Source organism: Cyprinus carpio, chromosome B21, assembly GCF_018340385.1.
Source record: "Cyprinus carpio isolate SPL01 chromosome B21, ASM1834038v1, whole genome shotgun sequence".
NCBI lineage: Eukaryota > Metazoa > Chordata > Actinopteri > Cypriniformes > Cyprinidae > Cyprinus > Cyprinus carpio.
Genome location: NC_056617.1, coordinates 4,487,384 through 4,510,808, shown reverse-complemented (window position 1 = coordinate 4,510,808; position 23,425 = coordinate 4,487,384). Strand labels below are relative to the sequence as shown.

Sequence of the window (23,425 nt, the reverse complement as noted above, 5' to 3'; positions counted from 1 at the left end):
TGTACAGTTCTCCACACAGTTTGTCATATGTCACTGGAGTCAACAACTCTTTCAAAAATCTTTTCTAAAGAGATCAAATGGAGATTTTTAAGTGACGGGCATTTGAGATTGCCAACACCTGAGGTCAGCAAGTTTGATTTTCAGTACCATAAATGTAGACCACAAACAGTACAATACTGGACCGTTCAGCTGTGAGCAAGAGGACACATCTGGACACAAAGAAGTCACTCTGACTGTCAATATGTCGCTTCAAACTAAAGAGCAATAATAGTTTCACAGATGAATGAGCATGACGGGAGCGCCATCTGGTGGAGAAAGCAAGTCAAAAAACCCGCAGCGAGCCCTACTTTGGTCTTTTTATGGGTTTAATACTTGGGTCTTTTTATGGGTCTAATACTTGGGTCTTTTTATGGGTTATACTAATACTAGGGATTTTATGAATCACATGTATGTGAGAGATGATCGTCGTAAACTCAATTTTAGGATGGTTTCTACGCAACATTTTATAAATGTGGTCCCCATCCAAGCACTCGAAGTGAATTCATATGCATTCACAGGTGACCGGGTTCAAGCCCCAAATATCCACTGACCAAGTGACCACAAGACCTTATGAATTCGCTTCTGCGTCTCAAACTCATCGCGAAACTTTGACAGTGTAATTCATACCACGCTTTGCACTGCATTCATCTAACGTTATTCTAAACACCATGAATAGTTCAGAAACTTTATAAAAATAAGAAACAGACTCACCGTCCATGAAACGCTTTCGCTAAATGCCTGTGTTGCCCCAGACTCCACCGTCCTGTTAATTTACAGCAAGGGGTATATTCTCGTAGACGGATAATCTGCGACTTGTACGCTCACAATCCGGTTCGTGACATGTGATCATACATTTTACTATAAAAGTAAAGAATTCAGGGCCAGGTATTGTGGGTTATATCGTTATAAAAATGTGTAAAAACATTTAGAGTATTTTCAATCTTCAGATCACATCATACCTTAAAAATAACAAACTGAGTTTAAGATAGAATTAAAACGACCTCCTTCTCCTGACTGATAACACTACTCTTGCCTGCTGGTTTTTACTGACAGCTCTAATGAAAACAATTCATTAAATTACTTCTAAAAAAAACATTTCCATTTGTTTTGTAAGTTTGGTCTGAGTTCTTGATGCTTTTAACAACAAATATGACAATCACAGCAACATTGAAAGGCTTCAATACATATTTAGTTTTGTTTGGTTTGTAATTGTTTGTCAGTGTCCTCTATTTATTTCTACATGGTCACAATTTCTAAAAGTTTGAGCACATCAGTTATTAGTATCTACTTAAATTAGGACTCAATGTGTTAAGTACGTTCCTTTTTCCAAGTCGATTAAAGTTAAACAGTCAAGCCTGACTTCTTAACCCACTAACCAGCAGATTAGGGGAACTTGAGCGGGTTTAAGTAAGTATTTATTTGTTTAACATTGACTTTATAACATAAGTCTTTATTACCAGTAAGTTGTAAATTCTTATAAACATACACAACTGGATTTATTTAAGTGCTGAAACGGAATCTGACTCATAAATACCTTTTTTCTCAGATCAAGTTCAGTTACCTCCAGAAATCACAAAACAAAGTTGTTAAACGTGAAAGGATTTATTAGTGTATTTTACTTACAAGTAACTTATACACCAATATCCCAACACAAACACATGATCTTACAAATAAAAAACATCCTTAAAAAAAACTAAATTAACAATAAAATCTGAAAAGATGATGACCAGGTGTTTAAATAAAGGTTAATGGCTATCTCAGACTAAACATATTTTCTTAAGTATTTTCAATGGGAAAAGCAGACTTGTATCCAACACTACACTGAATCTGTCTGAAAACATTACGTACACTTATTTTTTCTCCCACAATACACTGGCAGCACAATAAACTCATGCTGTTTTTCTGGATCAGCTCAGTATGGATTCAGTAATTCATATAAACTGAACTCATCTCATCAGTGATCAGTATTTTTTGTAATCTAGATGTAAACACTAAACAATAAGAACTGTATCTGCCTGCTCCACTGATGTCCAACACAATACTGTGATGAAACAATAACTGAAGATATATGTGGAAATTTCTCAGGTGAGATCACTAAATGTTCCTCCTAACCAATCGGAAGTCTCTCTCTCCTTAAATAATCATAGCTGGCCGGATTAATCAAAAAACCCTTTCGAACTCTGATTGGCTGGTGGTGGCAGGGTTTCTGTTCTGATTGGCTGGCTGCTGGGGCATGTGACCTCTCCTGCGTGGTGGCGCCAGGTACTCAAACATGGAGGTGTTGTGTGTGGAGAGCATGTTTTTGAGGTCAGAGGGCATGGGGTCGGACCAGAAGAAGTCGTGGTTGAGAGCGTCGTCGCTGTCTATTCTCTGAGCCGGATCCAGAACCAGCAGTCTGTCGATGAGGTCCAGAGCGTACGGGTCTTTCACGTAAGCCTTCAGTCTGTCCTTCACCTTACGCTTCTGACCCTTAGGAAGCTCCATCTTCTGATACAGCTCATACTTCTTATCCACGCCGGGCCAAACCTGAGACAGCACAGAATACAGATGGATAAATAAGACTTAAATATGAAACATGGATTCAAGTTTTACATTAAAAAAAAAAAATAGTGATGTGACACTCTAATGCTCTGCATTAACCCATCCAAAGTGCACACACACAGCAGTGAACACACACACACACCGCGAACACACACCCGGAGCAGTGGGCAGCCATTTATGCTGCGGCGCCCGGGGAGCAGCTGTGGGTTCGGTGCCTTACTCAAGGGCACCTCAGTCGTGGTATTGCCGGCCCGAGACTCAAACCCACAACCTTAGGGTTAGAAGTCAAACTCTCCAACCACTAGGCCAAGACTTTCCCATTTCCGAAAAATTTATGATTTTTGTATGATTTATAAAATATGTAAATAAACTTTTTTTTTTAATTACATGAACTCAAGTTTCATATTTATGATTGTTGTACTCATTTTGGTAATAAGTAAATAAAAATTTAATATTTAATTTAATAATTAAATAGTTTTATATTCATGCCTTTTGTACTTATGTTAAAATACATGCAAATATATATTTAAAAAGCCAACTTGAATTTAAGTTCTATATTTATGATTTTTACTTCAAGTTTCATACTCATGCTTTTTGTACTCATTTTGTGAAATATGTAAACAGATTAATGTAAAAATTAGCATGGGCTTAAGTTGCATATTTATGTTTTTGTATTCATTTCATGATAATTTTTTTTTTTTTTTAAATACAAAGAAAAAAAATACTTTAGTATTTGTATAATAATAACATTTTAAGCTCTTGCCTTATATTAATTTGACAAAAACAGTTCAGAAGTGGACACTTTAGACACATAAACATGCAAATATTTAAAGCATCATTTATGATCTGACCACCTGAAGTAGATGTAAAAACCCTGTGTGTGTTACCTCAGGAGTAACAGAGCCACACAGCTGACTAATGAGTGTGAGCTGGTGCTGCTCTGTGTTGCCCTGCATGATGGGGCTTCTGGTCCACATCTCTGCCATGATGCACCCTCCACCCCACAGATCTATGGGAGGCCCGTAGTCTCTCTCACCTAACAAAAAACAAATACTCACAGTGAAAAAACAATCATTATATCCCACTGCAAGTGTTTAAGATGTGTTTTACGTACCCAGCAGCAGTTCAGGCGGTCGGTACCACAGTGTGACGACCCGGTTTGTGTAGCGGTTCCCCTGACTGTTCTTAGCCAAACTAAATGCTCTGGCCAATCCAAAATCAGCCAGCTTCAGAACGCCTTCTCTGGTGATCAGAACATTGGCCGCTTTCATGTCTCTGTGGAGGATCTGAAACAAACACATAAAACACTTCAGTCTGAGACTGGAAGCGTCACAGCGACAACCCTGGGCCTGTTTCTTAGTCACGTTTACATCAGATAATCTGTGAACTGTAAGCCATCACACTGTCTCACCTTGTTTCTGTGTATGTAGTAAAGTCCGTTCAGCAGCATCTGCATCACCTTCTTGATCTCAGCCAGAGTGAACTTAACATTAGCGTTGCTCAGCAGACCAGCGAGGTCGTGCTCACAGAAATCAAACACTAGATAGATGCTGCCCTTATAACGGTTAAACTGAGTGGCTGGAGAGGAAGAGATGAGAAAAATAAACTGTTATAATAATCCATAATCCTCATGTCAAAAGCAAGACATCATGTAATTTAACACACTGTCTATTATTTGAAAAAGGGTGAGTAACAGGAACTCTAGTCACAGTTACATGGACCCAACACTTTTACATGATTACTATGATTGTTATGATTATTATGCTTGTCTAGCTGATGATATTTCAGCAGAGTGTCTTTGACTTTTAAAATTTTTACTCAATTCACTGACTTTTCCGGGTCTGAAATTCATAATTTTAAAATTCCTTGTTTTTCTATGACCGTGAGAATGTGGAGATAAGGACATTAACGCTTTTAAAGCCACATTTGCATGTAAAAAAAAAAACAGCCATGCCATGCATTATTTATGACAGCAGATACACACACCACGGGAAGATTAAAATTAAACATGAATTGTGTAGGTCTTCTTCACCTTTTGTCCTGCAGATCTCAATGAGGTTCACCACATTCTCATGTTTGAGCAGCTGTAAGATCTTGATTTCCCTCAGAGCCGTGATGGGAAACTGAGGAGAAGAGCACAAACACACTTAAATGTGTGACATCTGCATTTAAATCAAGAGTCCAGTAACTGTATAACTTGATTTCTGTGTAGGATGGATGCTACATGTTCTCACCCCTTCTTTCTCATTCTCCATAAGTACTTTTTTTAAAGCCACCTTCTTCCCCGTCTGTCTGTGTTTGGCCTTGAACACCTCCCTACAGAGAGAAAACACATACTTCTAATCCAAAATAAAGAAACAGTTCACCCCGAATGACAATTTGCTTAATATTTACTCAGTCTCAGACTCTCAGGTCATTCATCGAAAACAGATTTGGAGAAATTTAGCATTACATCAATGATAAAAACATCATAATAATCCAGAGGACTCCAGTCCATCAGTTATTGTCCTGTGAAGTGAAAAGTTGTGTGTTTGCAGAAAACAAATCCATTGTGGCCTTTTAACTTCAAACCATCACGTCTGGCCAAAATATGAGTCCATTGTAATGGTGGTGGCCGCCCTAGCTCAAATAAACGCTTTTAAAGAAAATTTTCGGGCGCCAGACAAGATAAATCCTGTCAAAAAATTTTAAGTTAACCCAGGATAGCAAAAAAAAAAAACACCCAACACACAATAATAATAATAATGAAAAAACAGTCCAAGGAATAATTCACAAGGGAAATTTATTCCATAATGTCCATGAGAAAAAAAAAACACATGACAAAAGTTCATAAAAAAAAAACAAAGTTGACAACTTTTCACTTGACACGTGAAGTTGAGATGTACGTGCAGAAAACCCCGTCATTCTATTATTTTCCATAGTGGCAGTTTCACGTCCAAGTTCATTAATAAATTGACCATAGAAAAAGATGAGAGAGAGAGAGAAGGAAAGAAACATTAAATAAAATTTGTTATTGTTTCTTAAATCTGAACAATCCATAATAACTATTCCTCCATTGGAAAAAGTCCATCCCCTGTTGTCCTCTCACATCAAAAAAAATCCACCCACATATGGTGCTTGATCTGTGCATATTTATCTCCTGATTCAGAGACGACTTTTTCACTGGAGACTTAGCCGTAGTAACTTTTTAGCAATTTTTTGAAGTTAAATATATCTTAATGATGGATTTGTTAATTCCAAAAAGAATATTTTGGCTTCACAAGACATTAATTGATGTACTGGAGTGGTGTGGATTATTGTGATGTTTTTTTCAGCTGTTTGGACTCTCATTCTGACGGCACCCATTCACTGCAGAGCATCCATTGGTGAGCAAGTGATGTAAAGCTACATTTCTCCAAATCTGAAGAAGAAACAAACCCATCTACATCTTGGATGGCCTGAGGATGAACTATTCCTTTAATGACAATGACCCCTATAGACAGAACAGCCATTGTCTTCCTCGCAGCGGATTAAATGTATATTACGGTTTATTTACAAGCATCAAATAGGTTTACTCACCCGAAGGTGCCCTGGCCGATCTTCGCCAGCTTCTCATATTTCGAGAATTCATCACAGAAGGGAAACTCGACCCCATCATAGTATTTAGACATGATGGCGGTCTCTCTGTCCGGCCTAAACACACACAATATACACATTTGTGAACCTGGACCACAAAAGCAGTCATAACTCGCACAGGGATATTTTTAGAAATAGCCAACAATTTCATTGTAAGGGTTAAAATTTTTCTTTTATGCCAAAAAACATTAGGATATTAAGTAAAAATCATGTTCCATGAAGATATTTTGTAAATTTCCTACCATAAATATATCAAAACTTAATTTTTGATTAGTTATATGCATTACTAAGGGCTTCATCTCGACCACTTTTTAAAGTATTTCTGAGTATTTAGATTTGTTTGCACCTCAGATTCCAGATTTTCAAATAGTTGTATCTCGGCCAAATATTGTCCTATTGTCCTAACAAACCACACATCAATTGAAAGCTTATTTATCCAGCTTTCAGACTGTGTATAAATCTCAATTTTAAAACAGTGACCCTTAAGAATGGTTTTGTGGTCCAAGGTCACGTTTGCTTTTAAACACTCTTTACCTTCCGATGTTCTTACATTGAGTTAATTATAATTACAACCCTCGTACAGAAGCATTTTGGCAAATTTATGTTTTAAATACACACTATTTAGTCTTTTAAGATGCTGTTTTGGCTGTGTGGGAGACTTCGTGTTCTTCTTTCGGCCCCGACAAAGACAAACACCTAGCCCACGCGCACAAATATCAGCTTTACACCGTTGTTTAAAAGACTAACTATATTTAAACAGCACAAATATGTGCTTGACATGTTAAAGGTAAACAAAATCAAGTTTTTAATATTTTAAATGACTGATAAGAGATAGAATATTATTAAAATAGTCGTACTTATCCCCAGCGCCAGCACTTCCGGTTTTGTCGCGTTGCATTCTTGCTGTTCCTCTGCGGTCCGCAGGACAGATTCAACCGCGCCAAGAAAAACTCTACCGCCACCTACCGCCCGAAAGAGCCGCGGTTATTACATGAAGCTACTCTACTGTCACATGTATTGATTTTTTAATCGTAGATTCAAACTTATTGTGATAAAACGTATTATATCCGGCAAAACCATACCTAAACTCATATCTCATTAGGATAGAAATTGGACATTGTATATGCAAAAAATAAAATAAATATTATTATATATATAATAACAATTAATGCAATATAGACACAAAAGTCTTTGACTTTTTATTCATTTTACACCTGGTATATACAGTACATATAGATTTTCAATAGCACTTTAAGACAAGAGTGGTATGATCTTTATTGATTAAAATTAATATTTAGTCACATTATTGTTATAATTATCCAATCTTTTATGTATAACAAAATTATGTCAAAACCAAGTTAGCGTATTAAAAAATCCAGGTTGCATTTGAAAATAGATTATACACTCTCCTGTCTACTATAGTACATACAATGCTACAAAAAATATAATTACAATAAGATTAAAAACATAAGTCATATTTGACAGTCCTCCATTCCTCTGATGTATAAACACGCACACAAAACACTTTACACATTTTTATTCACTATGAACAGATGTGGGCACCGCAGTGTTGACATGCTTCGAACATCATTTTGCTTCCACTTGTGAATGCAAAATTTCCCATGCATGTGTTAGAAATGACATTAATATTACATCATTAGAGAACCGTGTCTTATATATGGCACAATTATTTCAGCGCAATAAAAAAAACACAAACACTGATGAACAGGCAACCTGACTTTCTATTTCACGAATGGAAAGATCTGGTTAAAAACATCAAAAGTGTAGTGTAAAATAAAAAAGCTTACACAGAAAAAGAACTGAATGCACTTTAAGTACTTTAAATTAAAGTATCCCAACAAAGTAAACATGAACAGCTCAAGTAGATTCGGATTTATGTGCTTTTTACACGAACTGGTCCAATGCTCTTCATGACGTAGAAAGCACGGATTCAAGAAGAAAAGATTTCATCCATGATTTGCTGTGAATTTTGCAGTAACGGTTGAAGGAATAGTTCACCCAAAATGTAAAACTAGCTGACAGTGTACTCACCCTCAGGCCATCCAAGATGTAGCCAAATTTGTTTGTTAATCAGATTTAGAGAATCTGTTTAGCATTGAATCACTTGCTTAGCAATGGATCCTCTGCAGTGAATGGGTGCCGTCAGAATGAGAGTCCAAACAACTAATAAAAACATCACAATAATCCACAACACTCCTGTCCAGCAGTTAACATCACGTGAAGAAAAGGAGGCATGATTATAAAAAACAAATCCAACACGAAGACATTTTAGCTTTAAACCTTTGATTTCAGCTAAAATATGAGTCTATAATATTGCTTCCTGCCTGAATCAGGTAAATAACATGCACAGATCAAGCACCGTTTACTAGCCAGAGCAGTTCTAAACAAATATGTGGTTTCAAGTTAAAACGCCTTCATGATAAATTTTCTCACAAACCTTCAGCTTTTTTTCCTCACAAGACATTAACTGATGGACTGGAGCGGTGTGGATTATTGTGATGTTTTTATTAGTTGTTTGGACTCTCATTCTGACGGCACCCATTCACTGCAGAGGATCCAGTGGTGAGCAAGATTTCTCAAATCTGTTCTGATGAAGGAACAAATTCATCTACATCTTAGATGGTCTGAGGGGTGATTAGACTTTCAGCAAAATTTAATTTTTGGGTGAACTACTCCTTTGAGTGCTGGGACAGAGGGTTCAGGCACTAGGTGGCGCACTTGCTGTGTTCTGCTGGATGTCTGGCACTGTAGACACATGCATATGTCCGTTATGAGTTTAAAGCAGGGTCCAAGTGTTTTAAAGCCCCTCCCACCAGGTGTAAACTACCTGTGATGAGGACGTGTATGTTTACAGCCTCTCGTAGCGGATCGGCTTTCGCGTTTATGCTAGGTTTAACGGGTATGACACATCTGTTCGGGTCTGACAGCACCGAGTCTCTTCCCTGACTGATCCACTGCAGAGCGCTGAGGATGCAGGGAAACACCAGTGTGTGGCTCTGTCTTTCTGGCACCAATGGCAGACCGCCTCCGATCAGAAGCTCCGCCCCTGGCTTCTCCTCCTGGCCATTCAGAACGCGCCAGCTCTGCTGGTTGTCCAGGCAACGTGTGAGCATGTTCTCCACAGAAACGTTAAAGTTCTGTTGGTCTGAAGGACAGAGCGTGTTATTAAAATGCAGAATTAAAAAAAACCTACTTGTAATGCAGCATTCTAATCAAGTTATTTACCTGAAACAATCTTCATGTAAAATTATCAGGAATCTCACGAAAACTCAACATAACAGCACAAGGGAGTTCATTCTAATAGTCTGATGTTAATTTTGCTAAACAAACAACTCAATACTCTAAAAAGCAAAAAACAACAAGGAAACACTTACAAAAATTGGATATGAAAGCACATTTTAAATAAGTTTCCTGAAATATTCTATCAATGTTTCAATAATGAATAAAACAATGAATTCATAATCATGTAATTCAGTATGATTTAATTAAACTTGAATTACATTTTTAATAATTATGTATTTATTTTATAAAATATATTTCACTGATCTTCATGCTAAAAGTTCAATTCATCCATAAAATGTTGCCTAGTTAGGCAGCACTCATCTTAAGACATCTTAAAACTGGGATCACCTAATCACCTAAACTTTGGTCCTGAACCACTCAAAACATCTATCAACCCCTCTTATTGACTGACTAGATCTCATATCATCATCTGCTTCTGGATCTCTTACACAGGACAAAGGCTGTAAGCATCTCTTACCTGCATTACAGGTCGCTATGGCCTCTGTGATGTTTGGACAGAACACAGCAAAATCAAAAAGACAGGGCTAAAACAAAAAACAATCGTTAGAATGCTAAGAATACAAACAAACATGAGTCTGGTTGGCTTAGTGCAGATTAATATGATTAAAAAGTGTGTAATAACTCACTACGAGCAGTTTGAGCATAGCAGCACAGTCTCTCTCTCCTGTAGCGTTGAACAAGAGGACCCTCATCACCGGACCCCTACAAACAGAAAGAGCATTAAACACCAACAAATATTAAACACTGTCAGCTGATTCTGTCTGTTTTTCTATATTCTCAAGTTTCTATTACATGTTTGCATTTAAACTTTTCAGTTTTAAAGTTACAATCATAGAAGTATTTTAGAAAACAGATCGTTTTGGTCCTTATTTACGTTTACACAGTTGCATTATGCAGATGCTTTTATCTAAAACGACTTACACCGCATTCAGTGTACGCATGCATTTTATCAGTTCACAGCTTCCCTGGGAATTGAACCCATGACCTTGTGGTAAAGGGATAGCTCACCCAAAAATGAATTTTAATTCTGCGATTAAACCCAAGAGCTCTCTGACCCTGCATAGACAGCAACACAACTGAAACGTTCAAGGCCCAGAAAGGTAGTAAGGACATTATTAAAATAGTCCATAGTGACATCAGTGATTCAACCGTAATGTTATGAAGCTACGAGAATAATTTTTTTTTAAGCAAACATAATGACTTAATTCAACAATTTTTTTCTGATGTCACATGGACTATTTCACCGATGTCCTTGCTATGTTTCTGTGCCTTGATTGTGGTAGTTTCATTGCTGTCTATGGGAGGGTCAGAGAACTCTCTGATTTTATCAAAAATATCTTAAATTGCGTTCCGAAGATGAACGAAGGTCTTATTGGTTTGGAACGACACGAGGGCGAGTAATTAATAGCAGAATTTTCAATTTGGGGTGAACTATCCCTTTAATAACACCATGTTCTACTGTCTGAGTTAAAAAGGAAGGCCTTCTCACCCTGCATTTCTCTCATGTTGTGGTGCGATCTCGTTGAACCAGCGGACACAGGCCTGCATGCTGCGTGTGGTATGAGCTCCGTCCAGGAAATACGTCACAGGACCGTGTTTTAGTGTTTGATTGCGCCCAGGCCACTCAGTCTCTGCCAGACCTGTGAAAACGTCATATATATATATTACCTACAACTGCTAAATACACTATGACCTTTCCAAGACTGTGATTTAGTAATTTTGTAACCGTAGTGATTAGATATCAGGACAAGTAACCAAAAGGCTGCAAGTTCAAATCTCAAAATAAGCAATTTTAATTACATATTTGAAAAGGTACTTTTGCATGAAATAATTACATTTTAAAATGCAGCAATAACATCCCTATGTAGGCAGCACACATCAAAGAAGTTCACTAGGTTTCAAAAATGAGCTTTTAATTGGGCTGTACAGTGTTTTTCCAGACCTTTTATCATTGCAGGACTGGGCTGGAAGGCTGGAGCTGGACTCACACCGCTGAACTCCACTGGAGATGATGACACGGGATCTGAGGAACAAACAGCTGATTAAAAACACAAACAGAGATATGTGAACTAACCCACAAACTGTCAGAAATACGCACCTGTGAGGAAGTGTCTCTGCAGCCAGGTGTGTGAGAGCTGTAGAGCCAGAGAAGCGTTACTGCGCTGATGATGACCGGCTAAACCCAACCTGAGCGAACCCTCGCTCTGATACTCCTCCAGATCAGGACACACTGATAACGAACACTGAGAGAGAATCAGAGAACAATGTGAGCAAATTAACTGCATTTTGAATTGTGTATTAAGTGCATGTTTGCATTTCTCACCCCAATTTCTTCTGCTCTCTCTTGAAGCACCTTCATCGGCCCATCAGGCTGTTTGACTGTGAATGCAGGAACTCCTGGCTGCAATAAACACATTCACTGAAAATCCCCTTAACATACAAAGTTTTGTATTCTTTTTCCAAATAATCACCTTAAAAATCCCTCCTTTCTGCCAGGCAATTTTCTCAATGGTGTCTCCCAGTATGCTGGTGTGATCTATGCCTAAAGAGGAGATGCCACACACCCAGGAACGCCTAGGAAAAACATTTAAATGAATTAAACCTCAATCACCTTTATAATGAAGCGTATCATTTCGGTCCCATTAGCAGCACCAAATGCAAACACAAAAACATGTTTGACAAAAACATCGACCTGGATAGTTGTGATCTTGAAAAATAGATATTATACACATCACCTTTAACAGTGTCATTTCATCAATCGACAACCTTCCCATTATTAACACAGGATTTGTAGGTTCAGTTTTGTAGTACTTTAATGATTACAAATTATCACACTAAATGGAAAAACACATGAAAAATCTTACAGAAGTGATTCGGTATTTTCGGTCTGAATTAGGCTTTGCATGTATTTGTTTCTTACAAACACAGCTTTTCACTTCAAGACATTAACTGATGGACTGGAGTCATGATGATTATTGTGATGTTTTTATCAGCTGTTTGGACTCTCATTCTGACGGCACCCATTCACTGCAGAGGATCCATTGTTGAGCAAGTGATGCAATGCTCAATTTCTTCAAATCTGTTCTGATGAAGAAACAAACCCATCTACATCTAGGATGGTGAGTAATTGTTCAGCAAATTAAAATTTGTGTGTGAACTATTCCTTTAACGTTTTAGAAAGATTCTGTGTGCAACTAAAGCGAAGGTGTTTTTGAAAAAAGATCATCTGTCATTATTATGTATTCTTGAGCATAAGATCATATAAAATGCAGAACGAGAGGATTTCTTTATTTTCACGGTTCATATTGTCAGTCAGGATCATTACTGATAAAATCATCGAAACTCATGAAGAATGCTGATCAATGATTTGCTTAAAAAGAGAGGAATCTGTCATGCTAGAATTATGAAAAGCCAAACGAATGGAGATTATATGGAGTTCGAACTAGAATAATGCAGCACAAAGAGAGTATTAGACACGCTACACTGAAGCAGACAAGAGAGAGACAGTAAAAACTCAGATTCTCAAAGAATAGTGCTGGGATACCTGATAATATTTGTGCAGTCATACGCTCCACCGATCCCAACCTCAAAGACAGCCAAGTCAACCTGCACAGAGGCAGAGACAAAGACAGAGAATTTAGGTGTAGTTTAATAACCTCAAAGGGATACTCCATCCCAAAATGAGAATTTCATCATTAATCACTTACCCCCATGTCGTTCCAAACCTGTAAAAGCTCTGTTCGTCTTCAGAACACAATTTAAGATAAATTGGATGAAAACCGGGAGGCTCGTGACTGTCCCATTGACTGCCAAATAAATAACAGTGTCAAGGTCCATAAAAGGTATAAAAGTCGTCGTCATAATACTCCATCTGCCATCAGACGTGCAATCTGGGTTATATGAAGCAACGAGAACACTTTTTGTAAGCGAAGAAAACAAGTATGCACTGTTTTCTTTCAAATCAAAGCTAAATACACGTAGAAACAGCACATCCTTGTGCCGCGGGTGACACAGAAGAGCATACGGTGATATGGAGAGACACAGAGGAGACTATTGACAAAGGAATTATTGAATAAAGTCGTTATTTTTGTTTTCTTCGCTTACAAAAAGATCCTCCTTTCGCTTCATATAACCTAGATTGCACGTCTGATGGCAGATGGAGTATTCTGACGACGACTTTTATACCTTTTATGGACCTTGACACTGTTATTTACTTGGCAGTCTATGGGACAGTCACAGGCCTCCTGATTTTCATCGAAAATATCTTAAATTGTGTTTCGAAGACGAACATAGCTTTTACGGGTTTGGAACGACATGGGGGTAAGTGATTAATGACAAAATTTTCATTTTGGGGTGGAGTATCCCTTTTTATTTATTTATATTTATCCCTATATTTATTTATAAGAAAGGACAATAATCTCTGAGATAAAATAATTAAACTTTGACATTGCTGATAAGATGATAACAGAGTACTAAAAAACCAGCAGTCGATCACTATCAAATTAGTTGATCAGGCTCAAATGCTTTAATAAAATAATTACATTTACGGATAAAACAGTTCAGTAATGTTGCTCACCTTCTCCTGCAGAAAGATGTGAAAGGCCAAGATGGTGAGAAAGCGGAAATAAGCAGGCATGCTGCCACCATGGGCATCCTGAAAAGTTAAACATAAACATTATGACAAAGAAAGACTTTAAAAATCACTCATATCACAGCTGTACATTGCCATTTATGAAAAATACATGGATGCAGATTTTCAAAGAGACAATTTAGGTTCTGGTGTTTGAACAAACGGCACTGTTTCTTTCCTCACATGATTGACATGCTGCTGCGATTATGCAATTACATGACCAGATGCCTCGCATTTACACTTAACACAATTAACATGGAACAGATGCGAACGTAACAGAGCAGCCAGCAGGAAACATGCACTCCTTTCATAGGAATTAAAGCATTAAAACTCAAGAACCAGATCTTTGTTTAAAGCTACCACTTCTTCACAAATGCACAAGTAAATCTTGTAAATTTTGTTTCATTTAAATTTTCCTTGACGGTTTCTTGCATCAAAATCATTCATAAAACTATAATTGCAATTATTGATATGTGGAGGTTAGCCAATCACAATAGTGACTGTGATTTGAATATATTCATATTTGCATGCATTAACATATTTCACACTATCATCATATGTTATGGGTTTAGGATTGTGTCATAACCATCATAATTCATGACTGAGCCATTTTTAACATTAGTTTTCAAAAATGGTCTGGTATATAAACAACTTAGGAAGAAGCTTAAGTAGTTAATGTTAGAGAATGCCTACATTGCGTACTGACTTAAAAAAACACCATCCGTCTCACCTTTGTCTCCTCCAGTCGACAATACACCTGCCAGAAGTATTTGGTGAAAAGCTCTTTTCCTATTGGCTGCCCGTTGATTCTGATTCGCTCCCTCACTTGCACCAAATGAGGTGAACTAAAGAGAGAATGCAGAAAACAAACAATACACAAATCAATCTACACAGTAAAGAAAACACAGTCAATGTAACGACTTTACTACAGTGTTTGTTTAAGGCCTAAAAGGTTTTGCTGTGAACAACAGTCAATGATTATGTAAATCATTAAGCTTGAGCTACAGTTCAACAAAACCTAAGACAGACTGATTACATTATTCACACGGTAATAGCTTTACTTTCTCCTCAGAGAGCTGGTTTATTTGAGTGGACAGATCAAGCAAAGTTCAGCATGAACTCATACATGTGTGTGCATGAATAAACAATGGAGTCACGCAACACTTACACTGATTTAAAAACCCTGCTGCACCCACAATCACTAAAGAATGACTATAAACACTGAATTATTTTGACTGGTTATAATACCTGTAGAATCCAGTCCGGAAGCCATAGTTTCTCAAAATCTGTTCTGTAAAGGCACATGTTGAACCCTAAAAAATATATATTTTCAGCATTTTGTTGAACTTTTGTAACTTGATGAAAAGTTTAACTGCTCAGTTAAAAGGTTTACCTTTCCTTTCGTTCCAGTTACGTGAATAATATTTAGCCGATCAAGTTCGTCTACCTGAGGACAAACAGGATACATCAGAGCATTTTGAACGGTTATTTACAAAACATATTCTAATTAAAATATGAATGTGAACATGTTTTAAGAAGTCAAGATGAGGAAGAGCTTGTTTTCACGATACAAAGCAGAGTTTAGTTGTTTCTGGTTGCCAATGAGCGCTCACAGTTAAGCAGATATTAACTATAATGGCTTTAAATGTATTTTATAATAGTTTTACACTTATAAGCATTATACGGTTTAAATAATTTGTCATTTATATTTTTTAGTCTTTTGTTTTTAATTTAATTGCTTAATAATGTCAAGTGTTTTATGTGCCATCATAATTAAAAATCCGTCGAGTTGCAATTAAAAAGAAAATAATGAAATGAAATTAAGTACCTTTTATTTGTAAATTATTCAATTCACTGGATCTAGATGCAAGCATGACCACTTAGTTACTTAAGCTCCAAAAATATACAAAGGCTAAATCAAAGTTTTATAGAAATTATTACCGTATTTACTATTAATTTTGTAATTAAAATACAGATTGGAACATGTTTCAACAAGTCAAAATGAGGAAGAACCCATTTGTTATAAATCTTATCTTTTGTTTTGTGTCCATCAAGTTGCACATAAAGTTATAATTTTCCAAAAATGAAACAAAAAATCTCTTTCATTTGCAAAGTATTTAATTTTCCAAAAATAGGCATTGCCACATAAAATTCAAAAATATACAAAGGCTAAAGCAATGTGCTTACAGAGATTTGACGTATGCATGCACACTGACATTTATTGATGCATAACAACACTGATATTTAAAAATGTAAATAATTTTTACACAGTGTTGTTCTTATTCACAGAAATTGTATATTATCAGCCCACTAAGCTGTAATTAAATCTCTTAATCAGCCAAGGAATGAATGATTATTGGCTGAGACTGATATCAAAATGCACAAATAACATTAATGCAGTTACTGTGATATAAAAGCACCCCTACAGTCATATAATGATTTTGGTCATACCATTCACGCCAATCATGAGTCTTTTAGTGTTGTGAAGCTGATACCTTGAGTCCTGCCCGCTGGAGGAAGCCTCTCATGGCCTGCAGCTGGAGCTCGGGGTGACCTCGCTCTCTCTTCACCTGCTCCAGCGCGCTGGCGTTCGTCTGGAGGGTGTTGAGGGTGCAAACCGCATCCTGAAACACATTCATAACTCCACAGGATCTCAAAGACTTCATGCCATCTCAAACACCAGCTCTGGAGCTCACAAAACTCTCATGTTTACATCCCATCCAGATTTACAACTCGCTATTTAAGTGTAATTTTGAGCTGATTTTCAGAAGATAGCCAGATGTCCATGTGAAGCTTTAGCCTCTGCAAAATAAGGCTTTACTAACAAAAACTGAACTTCTGAACTCTTTCATAATATTTAGTCAATGTTTAGCCAGAACATCTGGTTTATGTAGTACAATCATATTACAACTGTCAAACGAAAACCTAATGTGTTTTACTGCTGAATGTTTTGTTTGTTTGGTAAAAGTGATATGAAGAATCATACCAGGCAAAATATAAACACATATATTGATGATCACTTATTAACAAAAGAGAACGTGCTTGACTAGTGACGTAAGATTAGGCAAATCTAGTCTAGTTCTGATCTCAGAAAAAGACATGCAAGTAGTTTAATAAACGTGAGTATTAAAATTAGTGCTGTCAAACGATTAATCGATCCTAAAAAAAAATTTTGCTTACATAATAGATGTGTGTGTACTGTGTATATTTATTACACACACACACACACATATATATAAAAATACAAACACATTCAGTATATATTTTGAAAAACATTACATGTATTTACATGTCATATAACTTATCTTGTGTATAAACATATTTAATATATAAACATAACATATTTTTTTGAAATGTTTACATGCATGTATGTGTATTTATATAAGCATATTAAATATACACAGTACATGTACATATATTATGTAAACAAACACTTATTTTGGATGCGATTATTCACGATTAATCGTTTGACAGCACTAATTACAATACTTTTATGTTCTTAAAATCTTCTATTCTACTACTATGCCATGTACATAATAACATAACATAAAATATAAGCAAAGCATTCAGTAATTGTTATTTTACTGTCTTTTTCATTTCCCTTCATGTCCTATATTTCGAATATAAATTTCAAGAAAATCTACATAATCTCCAGCATTATTAACCTTAAAGAATTAAATTCAGCATTTTGTCAATATTCCAGATGTTAACATTTCTACCAATAAATCTTTTGTGACACTGACTAATAATACTTGGTCAGATTTGACATCTACTGTATTGACTGTCACGTAATTCTCTAATAAACAAACGTAAGAGATAAAAGAACAAAACTGGATCTTTTCTACACTCACATAATCCTCAGTTATGGCTGCCTGAGCACATGGCCTTTATGAAAGTAAGCAGAATATATGGCAAGCTGTTTTGACAGCTATTGCTATTACTAGTGTTTATTTTTATGTTAATTGTTTTCTTGTAAAACACTAGTAAACAATCCAGCTGTGACATTATAGCACTATTATTCATTAAATCCTAGTACTAATTTATCTGCTATTGTCCAAACAGTGACAACTTTCTATTCATTTGTTATTTGTAACCAGTAAGAGTTGTTTGTAATTACCTGCGACTAGAAGCAAAGAAATAAGTTGCATCTCATAAATAAATGCTAATAACTTTTTTATTAATAAAAAAGTTTGTTACAGATAAATGTTATACGGCTTGCCATAAGAATATGTATTGACGTCAATGGAATGCACTTTAGCCATGCGCTCATTACGCGGAAAAAAATTGCCGCTCTTTGATTTTAAACTCTAATGGTTGATGTAACAACTGTCAGTTACGAATCAGCCGCGTGCGCTGGATTTACCGCGTTATTTTAGCCGAGGCCCCAAAAAAAGTCCAAACAAAAACGCACAAACTCAACAATTACTGTTAATAATTTCCATAGATACAGTACACATGATAACATATGGACGCAGTATGCGTTACCTGGTAGTCCATTCTTCGGAACTGCGGAGCCGCTTTGGTGCTGTAGAGTCTCACTGACAGCTCGGTGACTTTGGTCCAGTGTCGGTTGCGCGCGGAAAACTCGCTACACGCGCGTAAACGCTCCAGCACGCGGAACAGTCGCAGCATGGTGACCCAGAGAGAGCAGGAAGCAGCTCCTAATTTGGGTAGTTTTCCTGTCACGCCTTCTTCCTGCTCACCATACAGATTTCACTGTGTTTACTATCGCCAGCGCGAGCGACAACAATTTGGCGCATTCGATTAAATATAGAGAATTCAGAGATGCTTTGTGATTCGAGGAATTCAAGGAGGTTTAAAAAGTCAAGAGCGGTTAGTTGAGTCACCGTGACATTTCCAGTTCGCTGTCGATTCAGACCACTGTTTCAACCAGGCTGCGTGTTAATGGGCTCAGAGAAACACGGCGCGCGGCACAGGTGCATGTTTTAAAAACGGCATTTCTCTGGGTTGCCATGCAGCGCTGCTAAACGCTTCTCACGTGTCAGCTGTCTTCAAGAGCCAGCGCACACCTCACACTGCGCATGCGCGCTCTGCCTTATAGCGACGCAGCACCGCCACCTACTGGACAGAGCTGGATAGAAACGCGTCATTTATAAATCAGCTCAGATATCAAGTTTTTATAGTTTTGTATGTTTATTTTTAATGTAATTTAAATTCTCATTAGCAATTATACTTTGGGAAATCATCAAAACATTAAAACATTCAGACCGGAAGAAAATGTAACTAATTGAATGTTTCATTGCATTTAAAAAAAATAACATTTTAATTTAATTTTTAAATTATTTTATTTTTAACACTTTGTTTTTAACAAATGTGTTGTGACAAAATTAAATTAACATTTATGTACAATAATACATTTTACAAGTGTTAAATGAAGGTTGTCAGGGTTCTCAGCTTTGCTTCTGGAGAGAACGGAAAACATGATTTGAAGCAGGAATAAGAGTCTCTCTTGTAATTTAACTAAATGGCCAGCAGATATCGCAAGAAGACCTCTGATGCCTGAAGACCCACATCACATCACATAAATAGGCCTTACAAAAATTCAAAACTTCTAATGCTCTTAAAAATATTTTAACTGTTTGTGAAATTAATTTAGAACGGTTTAATGACATTGTAATTAGGGTGAGTTAATCTACTTCATTGTTAATTGTATTTAAAGCTGCAAAACTTCACTTACAGTGTTCAAAAAGCCTCTATATTATCAAATTCAACTTTAAATATAGTAATCCGACTTAAAAATATCGTGTTAAATGTCATATAACCTCTCATAATAAAGTTGAAATTGGTTAAATTAATTTTTATTAGTTAATGGAATAAAATATTTTGCATGACTTGCTGATCGTGGCCTATAATAGAGCTGAACTATGATAAAGAGCTACATTACTGTTTTTTAAAGTCTTAATGGTGTTAGTAGCCTAATAAAAGTTAATCATAAAGCTAATAAAATATTATTTTCTAACTTTTAATCGAGTTATAAACAATCGATTCCACATAAAAATATACATGGGGTTACCTTTAGTATCAAGGGGTGTTGTGGCATAGTGGTCAATGAAGGGAAAAAGTATTCATATCAATATAAGACCATAAAAATTGGCCTTGTTTAGGGTTGGAATCACTATTAGGCCTTTTCTCTAAGCATCTGTCGGTTTACGTCTTTTAAATAATACAAAATAGAGTGTCTTTACGTCAGTTATGTGGAGTGAAGAATCTGTATGACTGATCCAACATATAAAAGCTAATCTGAAGGCTCGATTCCAGAGGTCTTACTCTTTGCTATACAGTGACCCTTGGGTTAATAGACCAGACGTGCGTTTGCATACATCCCAGCACACGACAGAGAAGGTGAAATTCGTGAGAAAGGCCACATATCAGGAGATGATCAAAGTAACTACTAACCACTCCGTATTAAAGTTGTCCAAGCATGTGATGACATTTAGTCCGGTGTGACAAGCCTTTTAGCTTCATTACGTGCTAAATCCATTCCCGTGATGAGATCCTGAATTACTGAAATGGAAAGTATGCGAGTTTCAGCTCTGGTTATCTTCTTGGAAGATGGTGATAGCGAGCAATTTAGATAATGACCAGTCATTCTGCCGTTTATCCGCATGTAAACACGGTTTATCTCAGTGAAACATGTGCTTAAAAACGATTAGGAGGAGGCTAGATGTCAAGATTTTGTCAGAGAAGTGCAAGAAATGAGAATGCGGTGTTATGTATTCAGTTCTGAGGAATGACTTGAAGATGAGAAATTACAAGGACTAGAACACGGTGCCTCTGGGCTTTTATCCAGATTAGACCCAGATTCCCATTTCAGGTTTTGTTGTGTAGCGCGTTTGGCTTTGGCCTGCAGCCCTTTGACCTCAGAGGGAGAATTGGAAAGGTTTATTTTTACCTTTAGTTAACTAGTTATGCTACTCTGACTATATTCTTTATGTAGATTTGTGTAATCTATTCAAGATTATGGCTTTAAATCAAACAAAATAGCATCTTTATTTCATTTGTGTGTAGTGAAGTATACATCCAACACATAAAAGCTCATTTGAATGCATCACACCACCAGAAAGAGGTTTAATAATTGCTTTAATTTGCCCATCGCCTCACAGTGCTACAGGGTGATTCCCTTTTACAGAACAGCGATCAACTGTTAATCTCATTATTGCCTGTAGCGTCATAATCAGAGTAAGACAGCTTCCAGAAGAGAATTAAGGACAATAAATGCATCTCAATATTAGGTTTTAAAAAACAGCATCTAAAAGAAATGATTTATTTCACACTATATGCATCTGGCTAAAACAGTTCAGTCCTTGAAACTGCACAGGCAATGCGATACAATCAAAAGAAATGGAAGACATTATTGATCAGAGATGATGATGATGATGATGATAAACAGATCTATGTACAAACACTGACTTGTGTCTCTAAATTCAAGTTTTAACGACTGTGGAGTTTATATATATATATATATATATATATATATATGTTGTGATGTTTAAAAAATATTCCACACCAGATTTGCAGACTGAAATATCCTTGTGCTGAACGTCTTAATGGCAGTATTTAAGTTCCCACAAACACAAAAACAAGGAAATTTGCATATTGCTGTCACTCGGTGCAGCTGTTCCACATTAAATCTCATTTATTGAGTCCTTACACCTCTCAATGTTTCATCTCAGTATAAAAGACGTCGCTATCTACAGCATTGCTTCTTTTTTAAAAAAAAGAAAAAGTACAATAAAAATATCCATATAATAAAATCACCATAAATCATCTGCTTCATAGTAAATACATTGAACACAATCACATCGAAAGTATCCACCCTGTTATGGATTGTCATTTATGAACGAAGAAACAGATCTGGAGTCACAAAAGGGCAGAGGGAATTTAGTCAAGAGGCATCAAACACGGTTCCCGCTCTTCCAGTCACGTGACTTTAAGATTGCCGTTGACATCCGGTACACGCTGCATAGAGAAATGCTTCACTCAAACACAGAGTGCCTGGCACCTACAGTCCATTATAAGAGGTAGAACTAGAAAATCATAATCATTGTATTCATGAGTGTTTCCCACTTTAAGTGTCTTGTTAAGAAGAGGAAAAAGATTTGTCTTTAAAACTGCAGTTTCCCTTACTGGGATAAATAGTTACGCCCACCATTGTATACGCTTAAATACACTTCTAAAAGACTAAAGGTTTGAGTTTTCGGAGAAAAAAAAAACATACTAAAGGTATCAACGAAAACTATTTAAGCCTGTTTATGCAATTGAAAAATAAATATGGTAATTGCAGCCTTTTATCTCACGATTCTGAATTTGTTCTAGCAATTCTGTTTAAATCTCACAATTCTGACTTTTTTTTCTCAGAATTATCTGATAAAAACTCTGAGAATAACAGTCGGAATTGTGAACTATAAAAGAAAAAGATAAAAATGAGAAGCTTCCATAGAAAAGTGAATTTGTTCATTTATATTTTTAGAAAATTTGATCTAATGTGCTCATTTGAATGAAGTGCAGTAATTTAAAAGAAAACTCAAACCTCAAATTTGTTTTGTTTTAAACATTATTTTTTTCATTATTAAGACTGATTATGACACAATTCTGACATGCTTTCTGATTAATAAAATATGGTTATAAAAATTTAAAAATGATTGGAAAAAAAAATCCGCCTGGACCCAGAACCTAAAAATAAATACTTTTTTTCAACTTTCCAACAGTAATGCTACCAAAACGTCAGAAGGACATAAAGAGGAGCTAAAAAATTAAATAAAGTTTTAAAAAAAACTCTTTGGTAAAGAGTTTGTGTTTGTGCTTGTGCAGCTGTTGGTTGTAGTGTAGAAATAACATCTATCTTTTTTGGACTTTAAAAAGAAACATCCTAGCAAAGTTTTTTGTTTAGCTGATTGACCAAACCATCATCTGGACCTAAAAGTGTATGTGTGAATGTGTTTTCAGGAGTGTTTAAAGAGACGTTTCGGAGGCTGGAGTTTTCCAGAAGAATTTGTTGTTGTCGGGGTCCAAATCGACTCTGATCTGAGGCACCATCTTCTTAAAGGGGTTTAAATCCTGACTAGGAGAAAGTGAAAGAGAGAGCTGTTAGATATGATTAAAAACACACAGCATTATAATGCTAACTGATTGGTCTGCCAATGCATTACAGTAATTTTACCAAAATTAAGACTAAAATTAGCATGGTAGTGCTGGTACCATCAGCTTGACCAGCACTAACAACCATAAACCAGCCTGAGCCAGCATGCAATTCAT

General features: G+C 36.3%; 2 protein-coding genes and 1 pseudogene across 4 annotated transcripts; all 3 read right to left on the bottom strand.

Moving 5' to 3' along the window:
- Positions 1-1,625: 1,625 nt before the first annotated feature.
- Positions 1,626-7,194, bottom strand: LOC109061496 (cyclin-dependent kinase 9). Of its 2 annotated transcripts, none has more exons than XM_042747604.1 (8): positions 7,053-7,194; positions 6,139-6,252; positions 4,815-4,896; positions 4,613-4,703; positions 3,992-4,158; positions 3,695-3,866; positions 3,468-3,616; positions 1,626-2,565 (listed from the first exon to the last, which is right to left on the bottom strand). In XM_042747604.1, exons 1-8 carry the CDS (start codon positions 7,091-7,093, stop codon positions 2,200-2,202), a joined length of 1,182 nt encoding a protein of 393 aa, XP_042603538.1. In that variant the 5' UTR covers positions 7,094-7,194; the 3' UTR covers positions 1,626-2,199. The 2 variants fall into 2 exon arrangements, with proteins under 2 accessions (XP_042603538.1, XP_042603539.1); XM_042747605.1 differs by lacking the exon at positions 7,053-7,194 and adding an exon at positions 6,814-6,987.
- A 187-nt stretch (positions 7,195-7,381) lies between these two features.
- On the bottom strand, positions 7,382-19,195 carry LOC109061498 (folylpolyglutamate synthase, mitochondrial-like). 2 transcript variants are annotated; one of them, XM_042747795.1, is made up of 16 exons: positions 18,997-19,195; positions 18,635-18,844; positions 16,645-16,773; positions 15,543-15,596; positions 15,398-15,462; positions 14,880-14,994; positions 14,096-14,173; positions 13,064-13,125; positions 11,991-12,093; positions 11,843-11,920; positions 11,618-11,762; positions 11,462-11,542; positions 11,009-11,159; positions 10,146-10,221; positions 9,977-10,043; positions 7,382-9,361 (listed from the first exon to the last, which is right to left on the bottom strand). In XM_042747795.1, the coding sequence occupies exons 2-16, from the start codon at positions 18,779-18,781 to the stop codon at positions 8,985-8,987; spliced, it is 1,728 nt and encodes a 575-aa protein (XP_042603729.1). In that variant the 5' UTR covers positions 18,782-18,844; positions 18,997-19,195; the 3' UTR covers positions 7,382-8,984. The 2 variants fall into 2 exon arrangements, with proteins under 2 accessions (XP_042603729.1, XP_042603728.1); XM_042747794.1 differs by having other exon boundaries at positions 18,635-19,195.
- Positions 19,196-21,233: 2,038 nt separating this feature from the next.
- Positions 21,234-23,425, bottom strand: part of LOC109061499 — a 49,614-nt pseudogene continuing 47,422 nt past the window's right edge.